Below are 14,796 nucleotides of genomic sequence, written 5' to 3'. Positions count from 1 at the left end.
ACTTTTCTACTCAAACACTAACAGTAGCCATCCATTGACCACCCAATAGATTCTAAGTCCTTGTCAGGGCATTCAACATCTTCCATAATCTGGTAGTAACTCAGCTGCATTTTCCAGCACTGTACTCTCCCTGCATTCCCATCCCCGCTGCCCTGTATCTGGACTGCTTGTTTTTCTCTCACACATTGCATGTTTTGTTTGTACATCATTTGTGAGGTCTCTGCCTCATTTCTATCTCTTGAACTATGATAGGACTTAGATGGCCACTTCTTGCATCATGCCTCTCCTAATTATCTTTCACTTCATTCCTACAGCTCTTATTTTGTACTAGTTATTTCATTTATTTAACAATAGTATTTATTGCAGACCTACCATGTGCTTGACACTGTTCAAAATGTAGGATCATCAGTAGTAAATAAGGCAGACAAGGTTACTCCTCACGTGGAACTAACATTCTCTTTGGAGGAGATAAATAATAAATAATAAAGAAAAACTTTACCTAGAACTGCTATGCAGAAAATTAAATAGGGTTTTGTGAAAGAGAATCACTTGCTGGGCACGGTGGCTCACACCTGTAACCCCAGCATTTTGGGAGGCCGAGGTGGGTGGATCACAAGGTCAGGAGTTCAAGACCACCCTGACCAATATGGTGAAACCCCGTCTCTACTAAAAAAATACAAGAATTAGCCGGGCGTGGTGGCGTGCCCCTGTGGTCCCAGCTACTCGGGAGGCTGAGGTAGGAGAATCGCTTGAACTCGGGAGGCAGAGGTTGCAGTGAGCCGAGATCGTGCCACTGCACTTCAGCCTGGGTGACAGAGTGAGACTTCATCTCAAAAAAATAAAAAAAGAGAATCACTTGCAGTTTCCTGTAGATTATTGGTCAGGAAAAACTTCTCTGAGGACATGAATCCTAAAAGATGCAGCTATATGATTGGGGAAGGAACAATTTAAACAATAGGAACAGTTAGCACAAAAGTATTGAAGAAGGCCAGAGTGGCTGGAATATAGTGGGTAATGGGGTAAAGGTACAAATGAGTTTGGAAAATAAACAGGGTCCCTAATCTTAGATGTCCTTGGAAGCCAGGGTGAGTAATTTGGATTTTATTACAAATGTGACTAGAGGGTTTTAAACTGGATTGTGATATGATTTAATTTACCTTTTAAGACACCATTCTGGCTGGTTTGTGGGCTAGTTGTAGAAGCAGGAGTTAGGGACCTTCACAACATCTAAAAGTTTTTGGAATGGAAGTATTAAAGTAGGTGTGGTAAAGGACATTGGGAGTGATAAGAATCAGATGCTTAAGGTTAATGCAGTTTTTGGAGATGACAAAGTCAAAGTTATGACCATGACAGTGGATGACCAAGATGAAGTAGAGGTGTGAGGTTGAGGTTGAGACTGAGGACTTGAGGGTCCAAGACATTGAATGGATGATCCATAGAGATGATCATGAAAATCATGCTGGATAAGAAGGTAGTGAGCCAGAGATCAGTGAGTGAAGCAGAGTTGTCTGGGGATCCGAGAGAGGGTGACAGCAGATGGTAAAGCCCAATGGCAGGCTCCTCAAAAGAATTGGGGTTTTTGGAGGTAGTAGAGGAAGACATGGCTTGCAAGGAACAGTGACAAACATAGACCAATATTTACAGCCTCCAGGTCCTAAGGTAGATGGGTGGGAAAGAAAAAACAGCCTTCACTTGAGAGGACTAAAGAAGAAGCAGCCTGAAGAAATAGCCAGGTTTCAATTAGGGCAAGAAAGTGAGGGAACTGTACAGGAATTTAAGTAATTAAGGAAAGTAAATATATCTTATATATTCCTTAGGAAATTAGGATATGGAGAATTTGTAATGATTTCTATATGGCATGATGGAAAGGACTGAGAAGGTGTGATTTGCTAAATTGGTTCAGATTGGTAGAATACATTATAGGTATGAGATGATGGTCCAGATGCTGATAAATTACTTGGAGAATGTGGAGGAAACACAGAACTCAGTAGTATGGGACCCCTGGGCAATTTATCTTTCCTGCAGCTCCATATGGTATGGGAGCCATGGGTTTGTGTGAAAAGTGAGAGATCAGAGTACTATTCTCTTGCATAGTGTTCCCAGGAAGCTCTGTAAGGGTTTCTTCTGTCTGACGCCAATGATATAGTTAGAACTTTCCTCTGGGTCAACCTTGAAAGCTTCTATTTGTCCTAATGGGGGCATTAGACAAGGCCCAGGACTGACTTAATCCTACCTTGAAATATAATCGAATCACAAATTTGTATTTAGAACTTCATTTACCCATCAGTTTTCCTATTGTCTTTTTGTCACCTCTCCTGTCACTAACCACTAATAATATAAGAAAACTTAGCCACATGTTCTCTGGAATTAGCTGGAAATTTTAGGCTCCAGGAATGGAATTTGGACAAATTTTTGTTTTATAGTCCTGTGTTCTCACCTATTCTTGTGGGCCTACAAATGATATTTTTAAGATAAAATTGACTCATTTTAATCCTGGATAATAGGTACAAATCTGGAGTGAGTGAAGATACAAGTTAACAAATCTTTAGCTATACCAGAAATAGTTTGCCTATTAATTCAGCTTGGTGTAGGAGAGTCAAAGTACACAGGAAGTACATATAGTTATAAATTAAGTTAATGATACCATTTAAGAAGACTCAGAATTAAAAGAGAGACAGAATAACTAAATCCTGCAAACCTATTCCTATTTGGTCATCCATAACTTCTCTTTCTGTTAACTAACCACCTCTTTGTTTTGTTTTCTAGGCACTATTATAGAAGAATGGAAGAAGATACAGATTATAGAATCAGGTTTAGTTCTTTGTGTTTCTTTAATGATCATGTTGGATTTCATGGCACTATAAAAAGCTCACCAAGTGACTTTATTGTTACTGAAATTGATGAACAGGGACAGTTAGTTAATAAGACCATCGATGAGCCTATTTTCAAGATTAGTGAAATACAACCTGAGCCAAATAATTTTCCCAAAAAACCAAAACTAGATCTTCAAAATCTGTCCTTTGAAGATGGAAGAAACCAAGAAGTTAATACTTTGATTAAGTACACTGATGGTGACCAAAATCATCAGTCTGGTTCAGAAAAGGAAGATACTATCGTTGATGGAACTTCCAAATGTGAAGAAAAAGCTGATGTTTTAAGCTCCTTTTTGGATGAAAAAACTCATGAGTTACTGAATAATTTTGCCTGTGATATAAAAGAGAAGTGGCTTTCTAAAACAGAGCTAACTGGACTACCTCCTGAATTCTCAATAGGCAGAATCCTTGACAGAAACCAGAGGGCTAGTTTACACAGTGCCATTAGGCAGAAATTTCCATTTTTAATAACTGTAGGAAAAAACAGTGAAATTGTTGCAAAACCAAATCTTGAGTATAAAGAACTTTGTCATTTGGTATCTGAAGAGGAAGCATTTGACTTTTTTAAATATTTGGATGCAAAGAAAGAAAATTCCAAATTTACCTTTAAACCTGATGCAAACAAAGACCACAGAAAAGCTGTCCACCATTTTGTTAACAAAAAGTTTGGAAACCTTGTGGAAACCAAATCTTTTTCTGAAATGAATTGCAGTGCTGGTAATCCGAATGTGGTGGTAACTGTAAGATTTCGGGAAAAAGCACACAAGCGTGGGAAAAGGCCTCTTTCTGAATGCCAAGAAGGAAAAGTTATATATACAGGTAATTTAATAAATCATCATCCATTTTCTTGGATAAGCTTAGTTAAATTTAAAATTGTGAAAATGAATTGAATAGACTTGGCTAGAGAGATTGGAAAGAATATATTATTTACCTTTAGGGAGAGGAATTGCTGATAAGCAATTTAAGCAACTCTAGGAATTCTTATTTATTCTGTTACTTATTGGAAGATGATAAAACCTTTCAAATTACACTGAATTTAAAAATTAGCCTTACTGATAACCTAGGCATTTATATTAGCCTATTCACAAATGTATGAAGTTGAAGCAGTTGGTTTGTGTTTAATAAGTTTTATTGAAGGTAAATCTTGATTTCATATTTTGGAAGTCATCTCAATTAAAATTAAGTTTTTAGAGATTAGAAGAATATATTTACTGTGCTTGGGAAAGTGACGAGATACTCTGTAATCCAAAACAAATTATATTTCCCTACCCAAGGTAGGGAACCTGAAAACTTGGACCTGCTGGTCTTCTAGACAAGATGTTCTGAAACTTCAGCATGCATATAATCATCAAAAGGTCTTGTTAAAACAGATTTCAGAGCCCCATTCTCAGTTTCTGATTCTGAGGCTTTCACAGATTTCCAGGCAGTGTTTTTTCCTGGTCTGCTACTCTTGGAGAATCACTGTTTTAGGGTCTGTGTTTAATTCCCAGGGTGGCTGGAACTGATGAACTCTCACTGTAAAAGTCCTGCTGACTAGGTTTAATTGGCCTCAATTCTACTTGAAGGATGGAACTGTTTCAGATGATCATATTTAATAAATTTATTTAGCAAAGTATTTTAAGATAAAACCAGGAACCTAAATTTGCACAGTGACACAGAAATAGGATAGTGCCATGTAGGGACTACAGGTGCAAATGAAAAGAGTTTGGACCTTGGAACTACGTGGGTTTGATTTGATATTATGACTTTTAGTTCACAAAAAGACTTACGAAATTTTTAACATCTTTAAGATTTGATTTCACAAATGTAAAAATGGGAAGAATAATACCTTGGGCAAGTTACTTAATAATTCATAACTTTTGGTTGTACTTGAAAAATGGAGTAATAGTAAAGCCTGACTCACAATGATATTCTAAGGATTGAATGAAATAATGAAATTGTTTACTATGTAATAGTTACTTAATATTAGGCATATAGTAAGTGTTAACAGATATATCCATTTTGAAGGAAAAACAATACTAGCTTTACTCGCAGAAAGAGGAATTGCTGGTGAGTGATTTAAGCAGCTCTAGGAATTCTTATTTATCTTATACTACTTGAAATTCTAACAATATTAATTTGGGTTAATGAGTAAAAAAATTATAGAACTTTACATATTAGTTTAAATTCATTTTTCTAAAGTTGTGAATAGTTGGAGGCATATGTTAAAAGGAGGAATGATGGTTCAAAAAACCTTTTATTTTTAATTTTAAATTATGTTAAAATATACATAACATAAAATGTACCATCTTAACCATTTTTAAGTATCAGTGGCATTGAGGACATTCACATTGTTGTACATCTCTCACCACCATTCATCTCCAGAATTTTTTCACCATCCCAAACTAAAACCCCATATTTATTAAACAATTCTTCCTCCTCTCCAGCTCTGAAAAATGGGAACCACCATTTTTCATTCTGTCTCTATGGATTAGACAACTCTAGGTATCTCATATAAGTGGAATCATACAGTATTTGTCTTTTTGTAATGGGCTTATTTCACTTAGTATGTTGTCGAGATTCATCCATGTTGTAGCATGTGTTAGAATTTCCTTCCCTTTTAAGGCTGAATAATACCCCATGGTAGGTGTATGCCACATTTTGTTTACCCATTAGTCTGCCAGTGGTCAGTAAAGCACACATGATATTTGGTCAGTGTAAAGGATATTTGACCAGTATATAAAGGATATAAAGCACACATGATATTTGGTCAGTGTAAAGGATATTTGACCAGTATATAAAGGATATAATGGTCAGTAAAGCACACATGATATTTGCTTTGGAAGCATTCAGCCTTGGAACTTGGAAAGAATTTGAGGGAGAATGTGGATGTGAGGTGACTTCTGAGGCTAGGTCATAAAAGTATTATACTTCTTGTCATGTTCTTGGATTGCTCACTCTGGGGAAAGCCAGCTGCTGTACTGTGAGGATACTCAAACAGCCCTTTGGACAGGAACTAGAGCTTCATGCTAACAGCCAGTACCAACCTTCCAGCCATGTAAATGAGCCCCTTTGGAAATGGATCCTCCAGTTTCTTTCAGGCTTTTAAATAACTGCAGCCCATCAGAGTGAACAGGCAACCTACAGAATGGGAGAAAATTTTTGCAATCTACTCATCTGACAAAGGGCTAATATCCAGAATCTACAAAGAACTCAAACAAATTTACAAGAAAAAAACAACCCCATCAAAAAGTGGGTGAAGGATATGAACAGACACTTCTCAAAAGAAGACATTTATGCAGCCAACAGACACATGAAAAAGTGCTCATCATCACTGGCCATCAGAGAAATGCAAATCAAAACCACAATGAGATATCATCTCACACCAGTTAGAATGGCAATCATTAAAAAGTCAGGAAACAACAGGTGCTGGAGAGGATGTGGAGAAATAGGAACACTTTTACACTGTTGGTGGGACTGTAAACTAGTTCAACCATTGTGGAAGTCAGTGTGGCGATTCCTCAGGGATCTAGAACTAGAAATACCATTTGACCCAGCCATCCCATTACTGGGTATATACCCAAAGGATTATAAATCATGCTGCTATAAAGACACATGCACACGTATGTTTATTGCAGCAGTACTCACAATAGCAAAGACTTGGAACCAACCCAAATGTCCAACAATGATAGACTGGATTAAGAAAATATGGCATATATACACCATAGAATACTATGTAGCCATAAAAAATGATGAGTTTATGTCCTTTGTAGGGACGTGGATGAAGCTAGAAACCATCATTCTCAGCAAACTATCACAAGGACAAAAAACCAAACACCGCATGTTCTCACTCATAGGTGGGAATTGAACAATGAGAACACTTGGACACCGGAAGGGGAACGTAACACACTGGGGCCTGTTGTGGGGTGGGGGGAGGGGGGAGGGATAGCATTAGGAGATATACCTAATGTAAATGATGAGGTAATGGTTGCAGCACACCAACATGGCACATGTATACATATGTAACAAACCTGCATGTTGTGCACATGTACCCTAGAACTTAAAGTATAATAAAAATATATATATATAAAAAATTAAAAATAAATAAATAAATAACTGCAGCCCTAGCCACATCTAGCTGCATGCAACCTCAGGAGAGCCTGAACTGCAACCACCAAATCAAAGAGTTCTTGAAGTCCTGATCTACAGAAAGTACAGGAGATAAATGAATATTGTGAGCCATTAAGATTTGAAGTGACTTGTCATGCAACAATAAATAATACATAGCATTTAACTGTAGACATGCACAAATTACTGATCAGCAACAAACTCAAGGAACCATTTATGTAGATTTCTGGAACTTCTTCTCTACAAAGCTTTGTCTTACCAGGTACTCTCCCTGTGAATTCCAGCCCACTCAGCCTTCCTGAAATCCAATATCTACCCTCTTAACTCAGCAAAACTCCTGTGCTCTACCTGGATTATGTCTGTGCTGTGTTCCAGAATGTACTTCTAGGCAGAAAATTAGAGTATTTTAGCACTCCCCTCATTTGTTTTTCTTTTCTTTTAGATTACAGTTTTGTGGTACCTATTTGCCAGTCTCTAAAAATGGCTGTTTCATATGTTTTGTTCCATTTTCTATTTGTTTACAGTGGGAGGTCATCTGGTATCAGTTATTCCAACATGGCTCAAAGTGGAAGTCTCTAAAATTGAATTTTAAAATTCAGTATAATTGTTTTTAAATATGTAATTTTTCCAAGTAATTAAGAAAATGTTATAAATCTTATACATTAAACTTATAAATTTAGTGACCCTTAGGATTTTGTAAATGTTCCCATATTGCTTACTAACTTAAATAAGATTCAATATGAAAAGACAAATTAAATCAATTAAATATTTTAAATTGAAACTACAAGTTTCATTCTCTTAAACATTCAAGTGCATAAATTTTTATGTAGATAGATTAATATTAATACAATATCATGGATTTGATTCTCTTTAATATATTTCTATACTAAATTCTAAATTTTTATGGGTGAAAAAATGCTTATCCACCTAGGCTACTATCAGCAACAAACTAATATCTCAAACAAGTTGGGGATTTCTTTTAAATTGCTGAGCTTTTTGAATGACATGTCCAAAATTGTCAGGGCAAATGGCTGCTGCTGTTGGACCTTCAAGAATGCATAGAAGTAAGACAAATAATAAATGGAAGGAACACATTTTGTTTTTTAACTTTTATGTTAGTTTCAGGGTGTACATGTGCAGGTTTGTTACAAGGGTATGTTGTGTGATGCTGAGATTTGGGGTACGATGGAACCCATCACCCAGGTAGTGAGCATAGTACCCAATAGGTTGTTTTTCAGCCCTATGCCCTTCCTCTCTCTTACCTCTTATAGACCCCAGTGTCTATTGTTTCCATTTTTATGTCCACATGTACCCAGTGTTTAGCTCCTACTTATAAGTGAGAACATGAGGTGTTTAGTTTTCTGTTCCTTCGTTAATTCACTTAGGATAACGGCCTCTAGCTGCATCCATATTGCTGCAAAGGGCATGATTTTGTTCTTTTTAATGGCTGTGTAGTATTTCATGGTGTATATGTACCACTTTTTTTTCTTTGAGACAGAGTCTCGCCCTTTCACCCAGGCTGGAGTGCAGTGGCACCGTCGTGGCTTGCTACAGCCTCGACCTCCTAGGATCAAGCAGTCATCCTACCTCAGCTTCCTGGGTAGCTGTGACCACAGGTGTTTGCTACCACACCTGGCTAACTTTTTAATTTTTTGTAGAGATGGGGTCTCCACATGTCGCCCAGCCTGGTCTTAGATTGTTTGCTCTTGAAATCCTTCTGCCTCAGCCTCCCAGAGTGCTGAGATTACAGGCATGATCCACAGTACCCAGCTACATTTTCTTTATCAAATCCACTTTTGTTAGGCACGTAGGTTGATTTCATGTCTTTGGTATTCTGAATAGCGCTGCAATGAACATACAAGGGGAACACATGTTATAGACAAAGGACTTAAATGTATGAAAGTACAAAACTGTTGAAGGCTCTAGTTAATCCAGGGATTACAAGAAGTTCTCTGTGGCAGGGTTATAGGATATGTGAAGGGAAGTGGTGCACTTGGAGACAGGAAAGGTGCATTTGGGCCAGATATGAATACCAAATTAAGGAATTTGGATTTTTTTGCCTGTAAGCCTTCAATGAGCCAACCAGCAGTTTAAAAATAACAGCTGAAATCTATCATGCTGATTTTATATTTTCATTAAAAACTACTCCTTACAGCTGGGCACAGTGGCTCACGCCTGTAATCACAGCACTTTGGGAGGCCGAGGTGGGTGGATCACGAGGCCAAGAGATCGAGACCATCCTGGCCAACACGGTGAAACCCCATCCCTGCTAAAAATACAAAAATTAGCCGGGCGTGGTGGCGTGTGCCTGTAGTCCCAGGTACTCAGGAGGCTGAGGCAGGAGAATCACTGGAACCCGGGAGGCAGAGGTTGCAGTGAGCCTAGATTGCGCCACTGCACTGCAGCCTGGTGACAGAGTGAGACTCCATCTCAAAACAACAACAACAACAACAAAAAACCTCCTTACATTAATAGTTTGATTCATTATACTAATGTGTTAGTCAGCTAAGAATGTAATTGATATATGGTAGCTGCTTTTTTGTGATCTAAGATTTTTTTTTTGTTTCAGCTTTTACCCTACGAAAGGAAAACCTGGAAATGTTTGAAGCAATTGGTTTTTTAGCTATCAAACTTGGTGTTATTCCTTCGGATTTTAGTTATGCAGGCCTTAAAGACAAGAAAGCCATCACCTATCAAGCAATGGTTGTTAGAAAAGTGACTCCAGAGAGGTAATAAGATATTACTTTATAAGACTGAATTTTGGCTGGGCGTGGTGGCTCACACCTGTAGTCCCAGCACTTTGGGAGGCCGAGGCGGGTGGATCATGAAGTCAGGAGATCCAGACCATCCTGGCTAACACAGTGAAACCCCATCTCTACTAAAAATAACGAAAACAAAATTAGCCGGGCGTGGTGGCAGACGCCTGTAATCCCAGCTACTCCGGAGGCTGAGGTGGGAGAATGGCGAGAACCCGGGAAGTGGAGCTTGCAGTGGGCAGAGATAGTGCCACTGCACTCTAGCCTGGGTGACAGAGCAAGACTCCGTCTCAAAAAAAAAGAAAAAGACTGAACTTTACTTTCATACTTCATCCAATAAATACGTGTAAGATCAAAAGCTCAGAATAATACTGGGAGTATATTAACCTCACTATCAATATCCACTGATTACATGCTTATTGAACAGCACATTCTATATTCATAATTATCTTCTAAATAGAGATATGTCTTAAGTTTACATTGAAAATATAAGAAATTTTAGGATAGAAACTTTGAGAAGTGGAAGATTTAAATTGTCTAAATTGTTTCTAAACATCCTGTACTGTATTCAAATATGCATTTATATTCAGAAAAGTATCTCATAAATCATGTTTTCCTAATTAATTATATTATGCCTTTATTATCATGGATCCTTACATTTAAAATAAATCCTTGTGAAATAGAATGTAAAGTACTCAAATTTAGCCTCCGTCAGCTTAATCAAATTTTACAAATATTTTTTGTTACTATAAAAGACATATATTTATTATAGAAAATAGAAAAAAATTTTTTAAAAATGAAGTTACTGGTAAGCCTACTACTCAGAAATAACTGCAATAGGCTGGGCATGGTGGCTTATGCCATAATCCCAGTACTTTGAGAGACTGAGGCAGGCGGATCACTTGAGGTTAGGAGTTCAAGACCAGCCTGACCAACATGGTGAAACCCCATCTCTACCAAAAATATAAAAAATTAGCTGGATGTGGTGGCGTGCACCTGTAATCCCAGCTATTTGGGAGGCTGAGGCAGGAGAATTGCTTGAATAGGAAGGTGGGAGTTGCAGTGAGCAGGGATCATGCCACTGCACTCCAGCCTGGGCAACAGAGCGAGACTCTGTCTCAAAAAAATAAACAAAAATAAATAACTGCAATAACATTTTTCTCCATTTCTCTCTAGACCTTTTTCAGAGACTACATCACACAGAAACTTTTTAAAATTATTTATTATTTATTTTTTTTTGAGACGGATTTTTGCCCTTGTTGCCCAGGCTGGAGTGCAACGCGCAATCTTGGCTCACTGCAATCTCTACCTCCCATGTTCAAGCGATTCTCCTGCCTCAGTCCCCCGAGTAGCTGGGATTACAGGCGCCCACCACCATGCCTGGCTAATTTTTGTATTTTTAGTAGACATGGGGTTTCACCATGTTGGCCAGGCTGGTCTCGAACTCCTGACTTCAGATGATCCACCCGCCTCAGCCTCCCAAAGTGCTGGGATTACAGGCATGAGCCACCGCACCCAGCCAACATTTATTATATATATGAAAATCATACTGCATATACAGTTTATATTTTACTTTATAAAATAAAATAATATTGTTAGATGAAAATTTATGTCATGGAATAAATTATGTCTATCATACAGACTAATTTGTTTAACATTCCCTGTTTTTGAAAATTGAAATTCTTTCCAGCTTTTCCCTGTAAATAATACCATGATTAATATTCTTATACTTAAATCTGTAACTTATAATTTCCTTAAGATAAACTTCAAAATGTGAATAATTGGGTCAAAATTCAGCCTAATTAATGTAATATCGATATATTAATTCTTAGTTAACACATGTTTAAGTATCCACTATGTGCAAGTAGACTCTTCTGAGTGCTTCTGAGCTCTTATATGGGGGACAAAAAAAGTGTTTGATTTTGCTTTTGTGGTCAAGAAGTGCAGGATAGGGCAGAGAGAAGAACTTTAGATGTTAAAGTATATTTAAGATGAAAGCTCCCCTCTTAGGAAGAGAGATTACTTTAATTTAGCTTATGAGTCTGGAATTTTAATTACACTTCAAGTACTAGTAAGATTTTAGCAGACGCAAAAAACTAGAGATATATTTGCGGGCAGTAAACTCAATAGTCTGTCAAGTATATAATTCCTGTAAGGACTATGGAAAATATGGCTATAAAGGAAATTTTATATCAGCCCTTATAGGGTCGTACAAGTTACTCTAAAAATTTGAAAACATTAATTCTTTAGGTGTTGGCAAGAATTGAAAGTTTGAGTAAGGAAGTGGTCAGAGCAGAATTTCAGGAAAATCCTCTGGTGCTAGTGATTTTTCTTGGTAATGTTGGGTAAAGAGACTGAGAAGGAAAGCAGCAGAGTTGGGGACAGGAAGATCAGGAGAACTGCTAGGAGGTTCTGTCACTCGAGCTAAGGAGAAGTCAGAAGGCCTACATAGAAAGAGTGATAACATTAGTAATATATGTTCAAGTTTTTAAAATAATTCTGTTAATGCAATCCTATAATAATGGGTATTAAGCACACATTTGGTGAAGTAACATTAACTTTAGAATATTCTTAAAAAATTGTATTAGTATTCTCATATACGGGGTTGCTTGGCAACTGCCACTTAAAACCTTATTTTAAAGTAATTTTTAAATGTCAAATTTAACTGAGTTTATATGATTTATTACTTACAGGTTGAAAAATATTGAAAAAGAAATTGAAAAGAAAAGAATGAATGTCTTTAATATTCGGTCTGTAGATGATTCCCTGAGACTTGGTCAGCTCAAAGGAAATCACTTTGATATTGTCATTAGAAATTTAAAAAAACAAATAAATGATTCTGCAAACCTGAGAGAGAGAATTATGGAAGCAATAGAAAATGTTAAGGTAAGAAAACTTAATTTTAAAAGAGCATCCAGGGAAATCTTCATAGTCTCTTTCTCTACATTGAGGCAAGAGGGGAAACTTCTTTTTCTTTTGTACCTTTTTATGGGATTTTTAAAAGTGATTAATTATTTTCTAAAGTGATAAGTAGGGCCATTTGGCTTACATTTTATTTTCAGCTTAATACATTTTTGTATTTAAACAAAACAAAATATGTAAACGTGATTTTAAAAATGCAGGGTATGGTGTCCTCCAGAGAAGAGGGGACAATCTACATTCATAAGAGAGTTTTTTTAAGCATCTGCTATATTAGAGTAGTATTTAGTCAGGGGAATTTATTTTTTGGAAATTTTGATGTATACACATTATAAATCACACACACTGTATTAGTCCATTCTCACACTGCTAGTAAGGACATACCTGAGACTGGTTAATTTATGAAGGAAAGAGGTTTAGTTGACTCACAGTTCAGCATGGCTGGGGAGACCTCAGGAAACTTATAATCATGGTGGAAAGGGAAACAAACACGTCCTTCTTCCCTTGGTGGCAGGAAGGAGAAGTGCCGAGCAAGGGAGGAAAAGCCCCTTATAAAACCATCAAATATTGTGAGAACTCACTCGCTATCATGAGAATAGCATGGGAGTAACAACCTCTAGATTCAATCCCACTGGGTCACTCCCATGACATGTGGGGATTATGGAAACTACAATTCAAGATGAGATTTTGGTGGGGACACAGCCAAACCATATCATAAACTTTATGTTTTACAGTAAAAAATTACTTAGCATAAGTTTCTAAATGACATTTTCCAGACATTTAAACGTGCACATACAACTATAGCCTTCAAGACTAGATCATCTTAGATCATCAAGACATCAGCAAACTTTATACTGTAAAGGACCAGATAATAAATATTTTTGACCTTTTAGACATGTTGGTTCCTCCTGCAACTAATCTACTGCCATTGTATGGAAGCAGCCACAGACAATATGTAAGTGAATGAACATGGCTGTGTTCCAATAAAACTTTATTTACAAAAATAGGTGTTGGACCAGGTTTCATTTGTGGGCTGTAGTAGTTTGCTAACCCCTGATCTAGATGAGTAGTTCTCAACCTGAGGAGCTTTCAAAAAATTTCACCTATTGATATCTACTCCTGAACCAATTAAAAAAGAACATTTGGGGATGCAGTTTAGGCATTAGTACTTATTTTTTAAAAACTTCTTAGGTGACTCTACTTTAGAGCCAATACGGAGAAACACGGATTCAAGTTTCTGACCACAAAGACCTTTTTACACAATTTTATACCTCTCCAACAGGAAAACAAACAAAAACTGGTTATTAATCTGCCTTGTAGTTAGGAAAATATCTTCCAACTAAAGATCTTTTAAATCCAGCACTTTCATCTGTATATAGAAGTTATCTGATTATACTCTTTATATGTTGTGTTAGTCCATTCTCATGCTGCTATGAAGAAATACCCGAGACTGGGCAATTTATGAAGAAAAGTGCTTTAATTGACTCACAGTTCCGTATAGGTGGGGAGGCCTCAGGAAACTTACAATCATGGCAGAAGGTACCTCTTCACAGGATGACAGGAGAGAGAATGAATGCCAGCAGGGGAAATGCCAGACACTTATAAAACCATCAGATCTCGTGAGAACTCACTATCATGAGAACAGCATGGGAGAAAACCGACCCCATAATTCAATTCCTTCCCACCAGGTCCTTCCCATGACATGTGGGGATTGTGGGGATTACAATTCAAGATGAAATTTGGTGAGGACACAGCCAAACCATATCATATGTTGTTTTACCTTTGTTTTCCTTGACCCACCTAGAATTCTTTTTTTTCCTCAAAAACTTTTACTAAAATGATATATCTTAAAAAAGGTAGAAGTTTCTTTGAACTCTGATAGCATTTATTACCTGTCTTTCATTTGTTATTTATGAATATACAGCTGCCTATTACAAAATTCCCATTAGAAACGATCTTAGTTTTAGCCAACTTCCATTAGTTCTCATGATGTGAGAAAGGAATTGAGAAACCCTGAAAATAAGGAGTCTTTGAAGTTTTGTTTCAAGGGTTATATCTCTGTTATAAACCTTTTGTTATATCTAAGTACTTTGAAGCGTTAATTTAAAACTCTTCTGGTTACTCTAGGATATCATCTGATG

The 14,796-nt window shown here is 37.0% G+C and overlaps 1 protein-coding gene across 8 annotated transcripts in view; it reads left to right on the top strand.

Annotated features, from left to right (window-relative positions):
• The window catches only part of PUS7L (pseudouridine synthase 7 like), a 133,197-nt gene that overhangs the window by 802 nt on the left and 117,599 nt on the right, over positions 1-14,796 (top strand). For all 8 annotated transcript variants that reach the window (XM_030822671.1, XM_030822670.1, XM_030822668.1 and 5 more), the window contains exons 2-4: positions 2,767-3,692; positions 9,550-9,709; positions 12,430-12,622. In XM_030822671.1, coding sequence (XP_030678531.1) covers positions 2,767-3,692; positions 9,550-9,709; positions 12,430-12,622 — 1,279 coding nt within the window. The remainder of the gene's footprint in view (positions 1-2,766; positions 3,693-9,549; positions 9,710-12,429; positions 12,623-14,796) is intronic.

The sequence above is a fragment of the Nomascus leucogenys genome, chromosome 11 (genome assembly GCF_006542625.1).
Source record: "Nomascus leucogenys isolate Asia chromosome 11, Asia_NLE_v1, whole genome shotgun sequence".
Lineage (NCBI taxonomy): Eukaryota > Metazoa > Chordata > Mammalia > Primates > Hylobatidae > Nomascus > Nomascus leucogenys.
This window is presented reverse-complemented; position numbering and strand designations above follow the sequence as displayed.